General features: G+C 43.5%; 1 protein-coding gene and 1 non-coding gene across 2 annotated transcripts; one reads left to right on the forward strand and one right to left on the reverse strand.

Annotated features, from left to right (window-relative positions):
- Positions 1 to 105: 105 nt before the first annotated feature.
- Positions 106 to 6651, forward strand: LOC110522643 (translation initiation factor eIF2B subunit beta). Its single transcript, XM_021601116.3, has 8 exons — positions 106 to 407; positions 1591 to 1711; positions 2108 to 2259; positions 3089 to 3252; positions 4063 to 4158; positions 4261 to 4398; positions 4635 to 4701; positions 6438 to 6651. Exons 1-8 carry the CDS (start codon positions 236 to 238, stop codon positions 6593 to 6595), a joined length of 1068 nt encoding a protein of 355 aa, XP_021456791.2. The 5' UTR covers positions 106 to 235; the 3' UTR covers positions 6596 to 6651.
- A 509-nt stretch (positions 6652 to 7160) lies between these two features.
- LOC149984185 (signal recognition particle RNA) lies at positions 7161 to 7459 on the reverse strand. Its single transcript, XR_016495659.1, has one exon.
- Positions 7460 to 8720: the final 1261 nt, after the last annotated feature.

The raw sequence follows: 8720 nt of genomic DNA on the forward strand, positions 1-8720 counted from the left end.
GTTACACGAGTACTGTCTACTTGTTACTGTCTAATAACTTATGAAATCTATGAAAATATTGTAAGATGTGCGTTTCTAATCATTTGGTCCAATCAGCATTGGACTAATATAATGACCCGGAAGCGCCTTCCTTCACGCACAATGTAGTTCCGGTTCAATTTCGCTCTTCAGTAAATGTGTGACAACATCAAATAGTTTTTTATACAGCATCTAGCAAGTGAATTTAAAAAACAATATGCCTGGGGCAGACAAGGAAACAGATCTTACGGAACGAATCGAGGCTTTTCTTGCCGATTTGAAGCGGGGAGGCAGTGGGACAGGACCCCTCCGAGGGTCGGGGGAAATGGCCAGAGAAACCACATATTTGCTTCGGAGAATAACAGCCCAAGCACGATGGAGCAGCGCAGGTACACGTTATAACAGCTGCACTCTAGCTAGTTTATTCGATGGCTAGATTAATGGTTTTCTAGTTCTCAAGCTAGCTATAAGTGTTTTTGTAAATTACATTTGACATTTGTGACCAACGTTTTATCCGCTATCAGACGCATTGTGATAGTAACTTTAGCCAGCTGTCAAAATCTGAACAGCCATGAAAAGCTGATGCAATTTTGAAACTGGTCAATGGTGTTATGTCTGAACATAATAGCACAGATATTTCACCGGCTTAAAAATGTGAAGCATCCGCTTGACGTTTCTACTCACTACCAAATATGGTGATGAGAGGAAGCCCAGTGGGAGAATATGGAGCGAAATGGATTTTGTCCGAAATTCTGCTAATTTTCTCATCGTTAAACATTTGAACTCTATACAGTTTTCTGTTTCCAAAACAGACTTTAACTTCAGACTTTGACTTTAACCTTTGCCAAAGTTTTAAAAAATGGCATTGTTTAAGAGAGCAAGGGTGAATAAAGTTAATGAACACCCGCACTTCATATAGTAGTCGTTACCTAACGGAAATATGCAAATAAATGCTAGAACGCGCCAATAGGAGCTCACTATCTCCTTGCCTATTCTGACCACTATGATTTAATTTGCTCCCATTGGAAACGACAGGCTGTGGTCTGTGGTCTATCTTGGGTTATTTCTAAAAGTCTTTGATAATAGAGCGCGCCAATTTGTAGTCCTAAAACCCGGAAATAAGTTATCTCTGGCTCGTCCAGCCATCCCTATGGGGAATAAATGATACATGCCGAAAATAAGGTCTGAGGTTAACACAGGCTTAGGAGGTCTTCTACATTTTGTTCTATGCGATAATACCAGTCAGTTAACATGACCTTTATGAATTATGAAGGCTTCTTTAAGTGCTTTGTGTTTTTTTTTTTTACATTTATCATTACATAAATTCTTCAAAATTCACAAAAAGTGAAGTTAGCTAATAAAGATTCTCATATAACAAAGCATATAAGATATCCTAAGCCTGTGTTTACCACAGACTTTATTTTCAGCGTTTTATCCGAAACCCCTAAAAAAACGTGAATAATATTCCCCGTAGGTGGAGTTGGTTCCTACAAAAAAACACCAAATACTATCTCTCTATTCACTTACCTGGAATGACGCGTGACAAAGAAATCCTCTTGTATGTCATAACAGGTGACCTGATGGAGATCATTCGCAATGAGGGAAGGAGAATGACGGCCGCCCAACCGTCCGAGACCACCGTGGGCAACATGGTACGGCGCGTGCTCAAGATCATCAGGGAGGAGTATGCCAGGTGAGAGAGATGGGGGATTCTGGGGAATGTTCCTTCAAAGAACAGGCTGACAGTTTGTAAATCAACATTGTTCATCTGGTGTCTGATACCCTTGTTATGGTTGTCCATATCATACCAATCTGTTTAGCTATTGTTCCACTCCTTACCAACCCTGTCATGCTAAACATCTTTTTGAGCATATGCCATGGAGTACAGCGAGTGGAACGTTAGCTAAACAGAATCTGGTTAATTATGTAATAGACGGACTTGTTGACGATCTCTCAGTTGCCACTCTACTCATGTTAAAGCCACCATCTGTACAATGTCTTGTTGTTCTATGGTCGTTTCAATTGAAATATACCCAGCTTGTCACTCTCTTCTCATGTCAACTATGTTTTTGTTTGTTTGTTTCCTCAGGTCCCGTGGTAGCAGTGAGGAGACCGAGCAGCAGGAGTCCCTCCACAAGCTGCTGACGGCAGGGGAGCTGAGTGAGGAGAACTTCAGACAACACTTTGTTCATCTCAAAGCCAACGTCATAGAGGCCATCAATGAACTCCTCACAGAGCTGGGTAAGATTCTCACGGATGGCACACACATATATTAACACCAACCGATATCAAATACTCTCCAGCAGCTGTTAAGCTTTTTCATTTATTTAATTTCACCTTTTATTTAACCAGGTAGGCCAGTTGAGAACACCTTTATTTAACCAGGTAGGCTAGTTGAGAACACCTTTATTTAACCAGGTAGGCCAGTTGAGAACGCCTTTATTTAACCAGGTAGGCTAGTTGAGAACACCTTTATTTAACCAGGTAGGCTGGTTGAGAACAAGTTCTCATTTACAACTGCGACCTCTGGTCAAGATAAAGCAAAGAAGTGCGACAAAAACAACAACACAGAGTTACACATGGAATAAACAAAACATACAGTCAATATTACAATAGAAAAAGTCTATATACAGTGTGTGCAAATGTAGTAAGGTTAGGGAGGCAATAAATAGGCCATAGTGGCGAAATAATTACAATTTAGCAATTAAACACTGGAGTGATAGATGTGCAGATGATGAATGTGCAAGTAGGGATACTGGGGTGCAAAGGAGCAGAAAATAAATAACAATATGGGGATGAGGTAGTTGGATGGGCTATTTACAGATGGACTATGTACAGGTGTAATGATCTGTGAGCTGCTCTAATAGCTGATGCTTAAAGTTAGTGAGGGAGATATAATCATGTCGCTTAACTGAAGCATAAGGAAAATAACATCTCAGACTGTGTGTTCTCTAGTGCTTGTAATCTGTACACTGCTTATTCCTAAAGATCCTATGAGAATATTATTCTTGGTCAAGCAGCACTGAGCTTACTGTTATATTCTCCTTCTTGTCGTCTTCCTCTCTCCCAGATGGCACCACAGACAACATCGCCATGCAAGCCCTGGAGCACATCCACTCCAACGAGGTCATCATGACTGTCGGCCGCTCGCGCACCGTGGAGGCCTTCCTCAAAGACGCAGCGAGGAAACGCAAGTTCCACGTCATCGTGGCCGAGTGTGCCCCCTTCTGCCAGGTATACGCCATCCTTTCATCCCTGAGTCACTCCCATCAACCCACCATCCAACTGTACCTCCATCCCTATCGGCCCCTCTCTCCCTGCATGCTTCTATCTATCATCCCTTCATCCATCCATCATCCCTGCCTCTATCCATCCATCATCCCTCCCTCCCTCTATCCATCATCTCTGCCTCTATCCATCCATCATCCCTCCCTCTATCATCCATCATCCCTCCCTCCCTCTATCCATCATCTCTGCCTCTATCCATCCATCATCCCTCTATCGATTCATCATCCCTACCTCCCTCCCTCCATCATCCCTCCCTCCATCATCCCTGCCTCTATCCATCCATCATCTCTGCCTCTATCCATCCATCATCCCTCCCTCTATCCATCCATCATCCCTCTATCGATTCATCATCCCTACCTCCCTCCATCATCCCTCCCTCCATCATCCCTGCCTCTATCCATCCATCATACCTGCCTCTATCCATCCATCATCCCTCCCCCTATCCATCCATCATTCCTCTATCGATTCATCATCCCTCCCTCCATCATCCCTGCCTCCCTCTATCCATCCATCATCCCTCCCTCCCTCTATCCATCCATCATCCCTCCCTCTATCCATCCATCATCCCTCCCTTCCTCCATCCATCCATCATCCCTCCCTGCCTGCCTCCCTCTATCCATCCCTCCATCCTTCTATCTATCTATATGTATATACAGTAGTGCTAAAGGAAGCAGGCATCTATTTAATTAATTTCTTCTCTCCATAATATTTCATGATTTAATATGCTACAGTAATGACCTTTGTCCCTCTCCCAAGGGTCATGAAATGGCTACAGGTCTCTCCAAAGTGGGCATTGAGACCACTGTAATAGCAGATGCTGCCATATTTGCAGTGATGTCCCGAGTGAATAAGGTGAGTTTGACTGTTGTTGTTGTTGTTTTTACTGTGATGTTGCTCTTTCTAAACTATTGATAGCTTGACTACTGTTAATGGACCAGTTGTGGGGGTTTACAGGTCATCATCGGCACACAGACGGTTCTGGCCAATGGCGGGCTCCGGGCGGTCAACGGAACCCACTCTGTAGCTCTAGCAGCCAGGCACCACTCTACTCCGCTCATCATCTGTGCTCCCATGTTCAAGCTCTCTCCTCAGGTATTCACAACCATATTCTGGCCTTTTCCAGGGAGTTTTTCCCCTTAGCCACCGTGCTTCTACGCCTGCATTGCCTGCTGTTTGGGGGTTTTAGGCTGGGTTTCTGTACAGCACTTTGTGACATCAGCTGATGTAAGAAGAGGCTTTATAAATGTCAGTGGATGTCAGTGAGCCATTTCTTCACCTGAAAGCTCCTTATCATTGAATGATGTTAATAGTTGTTTTCCTGTTCTCAGTTTCCCAATGAAGAGGACACATTCCATAAGTTTGTCTCCCCACACGAGGTGCTTCCCTTCACAGCAGGTAGTACTTTAATTGAGAACTTATTTCAATGTTTTATACTCTTGAGACTCTTTACCAAAGTGTCTGTAACACCAGAGGTAATCAACGCTTTGTCTGTGTAAAATACTGATTAAATGACTGATTAAAAAGAAAATGTCCTCATTTGTTTGTCTCTGTAGGAGAGATTCTGATCTCTGTCTGTTTGTCTCTGAAGGAGAGATTCTGACCTCTGTTTGTCTCTGTAGGAGAGATTCTGACCTCTGTTTGTCTCTGTAGGAGAGATTCTGATCTCTGTCTGTTTGTCTCTGTAGGAGAGATTCTGACCTCTGTTTGTCTCTGTAGGAGAGATTCTGACCTCTGTTTGTCTCTGTAGGAGAGATTCTGATCTCTGTCTGTTTGTCTCTGTAGGAGAGATTCTGACCTGTTTGTCTCTGTAGGAGAGATTCTGATCTCTGTCTGTTTGTCTCTGTAGGAGAGATTCTGACCTGTCTGTCTCTGTAGGAGAGATTCTGATCTCTGTTTGTCTGTCTCTGTAGGAGAGATTCTGATCTCTGTCTGTTTGTCTCTGTAGGAGAGATTCTGATCTCTGTCTGTTTGTCTCTGTAGGAGAGATTCTGATCTCTGTTTGTCTCTGTAGGAGAGATTCTGACCTCTGTTTGTCTCTGTAGGAGAGATTCTGATCTCTGTCTGTTTGTCTCTGTAGGAGAGATTCTGACCTCTGTTTGTCTCTGTAGGAGAGATTCTGATCTCTGTCTGTTTGTCTCTGTAGGAGAGATTCTGACCTGTCTGTCTCTGTAGGAGAGATTCTGATCTCTATGTGTCTGTCTCTGTAGGAGAGATTCTGATCTCTGTCTGTTTGTCTCTGTAGGAGAGATTCTGACCTGTCTGTCTCTGTAGGAGAGATTCTGATCTCTGTCTGTTTGTCTCTGTAGGAGAGATTCTGATCTCTGTCTGTTTGTCTCTGTAGGAGAGATTCTGATCTCTGTCTGTTTGTCTCTGTAGGAGAGATTCTGACCTGTCTGTCTCTGTAGGAGAGATTCTGATCTCTGTCTGTTTGTCTCTGTAGGAGAGATTCTGACCTCTTGTCTGTTTGTCTCTGTAGGAGAGATTCTGACCTGTTTGTCTCTGTAGGAGAGATTCTGACCTGTTTGTCTCTGTAGGAGAGATTCTGATCTCTGTTTGTCTCTGTAGGAGAGATTCTGATCTCTGTTTGTCTCTGTAGGAGAGATTCTGACCTGTTTGTCTCTGTAGGAGAGATTCTGACCTGTTTGTCTCTGTAGGAGAGATTCTGACCTGTTTGTCTCTGTAGGAGAGATTCTGACCTGTTTGTCTCTGTAGGAGAGATTCTGACCTGTCTGTCTCTGTAGGAGAGATTCTGATCTCTGTTTGTCTCTGTAGGAGAGATTCTGATCTCTGTTTGTCTCTGTAGGAGAGATTCTGACCTGTTTGTCTCTGTAGGAGAGATTCTGATCTCTGTCTGTTTGTCTCTGTAGGAGAGATTCTGATCTCTGTCTGTTTGTCTCTGTAGGAGAGATTCTGATCTCTGTCTGTTTGTCTCTGTAGGAGAGATTCTGATCTCTGTTTGTCTCTGTAGGAGAGATTCTGACCTCTGTCTGTTTGTCTCTGTAGGAGAGATTCTGATCTCTGTTTGTCTCTGTAGGAGAGATTCTGATCTCTGTTTGTCTCTGTAGGAGAGATTCTGATCTCTGTCTGTTTGTCTCTGTAGGAGAGATTCTGACCTCTGTTTGTCTCTGTAGGAGAGATTCTATCCAAGGTGAACGTGTACTGCCCAGTGTTCGACTACGTACCTCCTGAACTCATCACTCTGTTCATCTCTAACATCGGCGGCAACGCTCCCTCTTACATCTACCGGCTGATGAGTGAGCTCTACCACCCTGAGGACCACAAACTGTAATCAGTGTACAGAAAATGCTAATAAATGCTAATAAATAAAAAGGTTTATGCAAATGGGTTGCATTTGGTTTGTTTTCGTCTTTTTCAATGATTTGTGAAACCAATGATTTTATAATATGATTTGCTGCAAGTTTCAGAACTTTTTGTTTTCATACTTCATTGTAATTTTAATAGAATTTACAGAATGTTATTCCAAAGAAGAAAATAACTTCTTTACAATGATGTTGCTTAGCAGTATGAAGCCAGAACAGCGCCCACTACTGGAACTCTCGATGAAGTATTCAGAAAGATAGTTGTAGTTACGCCGGACCACCAGCAGGAGGTGTTTGTCACATCGTGGCTAAATCAGAGAAACGGGCGAAAGTGAAGCTAATAAATGAACATTATCGTTACAAATTGTTGTCACTGGACTGGTTAAATCAACGTTTCCATTTACTTTCAATTGATATTATACATTGACGTCTGTCTTCACGATACAAGTGTACAAATGTGTCGTAATAGCATATTTCTGTTTCATATGCAAACCAACAGATTCATAAAGATGTTTGGACGGAAAAAAAAGCTCAAAAAGACTGGGTCCCGCTGTATTGCTCAGGCTGCACTACAGCGTCTATTCACAGGCGCGATCCCACTACTGAGCGGCACGGGGGCTTTGGCCTGCTCCGTTTCCGACCTGGGCCGGTGCACCCCTCCTTAGACGACCTGGTGGTCCCGGGCTCCCCCAGGAGCACCATATCGATACCGAACTTAGTGCGGACACCCGATCGGCATAGTCCACTGGAGCTCAGAACTCCTGAGCTCAAACGATCCGCCAGCCTAAGCCTCCCAGCAACTTGGATTACAGGCGCACGCCACTGCGCCCGGCGAGAGAACAGAGGATGTTGAGGGCATTTCAAGTTAAATTCGTGACGTCAACCCACGCGTCACACGGCGTCTAGTGTGGTCAACAGCGACCTGTTGCGGTGGCATACGATATTGCAGTGGTGTTCAAATTTGGCTTGTCTTCCGTGTTGAAATCCTGCCCAGTTGTTGTGGGCGTACCTTTCGTAAGGTACATCTATTTACGTAAAAAAAAGAATAAAGTACTAACACTCGCACTTGTCTTTTCCTATTAGCACTGACTTTACAAATAATTACTTTATTGTTCAAAATATACTTACTATGACCGTGATATCTATGTGGTTGTCCGAGCTACCGTAAGGTGAATCCACTAACTGTAATAAATTGCTCGGGATAAGAGCGTCTGCCCAATGACGTAAATGTAAACGTAATGTATAACTATAAAAAAAAAATCTTTAGGAACTTTTGTCTCAGTAAACTCAATCAATCAAATGTATTTTATAAAGCCCTTTTTACATCAGCCGATGTCACAAAGTGCTATACAGAAACGCAGCCTAAAACCCCAAACAGCAAGCAATGCAGATGTAGAAGCACGGTGGCTAGGAAGAAACCTAGAGAGGAACCAGGCTATGAGGGGTGGCCAGTCCTATAACAGAACATGGCCAAGATGTTCAAATGTTCATAGATGACAAGGTAGCACGTCCGGTGAACAGGTCAGGGTTTCATAGCCACAGGCAGAACAGTTGAAACTGGAGCAGCAGCACGACCAGGTGGACTGGGGACAGCAAGGAGTCCTCAGGCCAGGTAGTCCTGAGGGCGCAGGTCCTCCGAGAGCAAAAAGAAAGAAAGAGAAACTCCGGTGCTAAGTCTTGTAACAGTTCATTCATTTTTATTGAAGGACAAAGATGGTAAATGATGTACGTTTTACTTGGTGTGAACTGGTTTCTTCACACTAAGTGATCCTGAAAAGGACATGATTTCCATATTATTGGTTTCCATAGTAACGATTTCCATATTATTGGTTTCCATAGTAATGGTTTCCATATTATGTAATGGTGTACAATAGCTTAGAGTGGCAATCTGAGCTACACTACATTACCAAAAGTATGTGGACACCTGCTCGTCCAACATCTCATTCCACGATCATGGGCATCAATTTGGAGTTGGTGTCCCATTTTTGCTGCTACAACAGCCGTATTCCCTCTTCTGGGAGGGATTTGCATCCATTCAGCCACGAGAGCATTAGTGAGGTCGGGCACTAATGTTGGGCGATTAGGCCTGGCTCG

The sequence above is a fragment of the Oncorhynchus mykiss genome, chromosome 4 (genome assembly GCF_057628025.1).
Source record: "Oncorhynchus mykiss isolate SJ-2025 chromosome 4, ASM5762802v1, whole genome shotgun sequence".
In the NCBI taxonomy this organism is placed as follows: Eukaryota; Metazoa; Chordata; class Actinopteri; order Salmoniformes; family Salmonidae; genus Oncorhynchus; species Oncorhynchus mykiss.

Excerpts from the sequence above, each read along its gene's own strand:
- LOC110522643 (XM_021601116.3), top strand. The coding sequence starts at position 236 with ATGCCTGGGGCAGACAAGGAAACAGATCTTACGGAACGAATCGAGGCT. Across the intron at positions 408-1,590 it reads AGCACGATGGAGCAGCGCAG|GTGACCTGATGGAGATCATT; the intron begins GTACACGTTATA and ends ATGTCATAACAG. Across the intron at positions 4,159-4,260 it reads TGATGTCCCGAGTGAATAAG|GTCATCATCGGCACACAGAC; the intron begins GTGAGTTTGACT and ends GGGGGTTTACAG.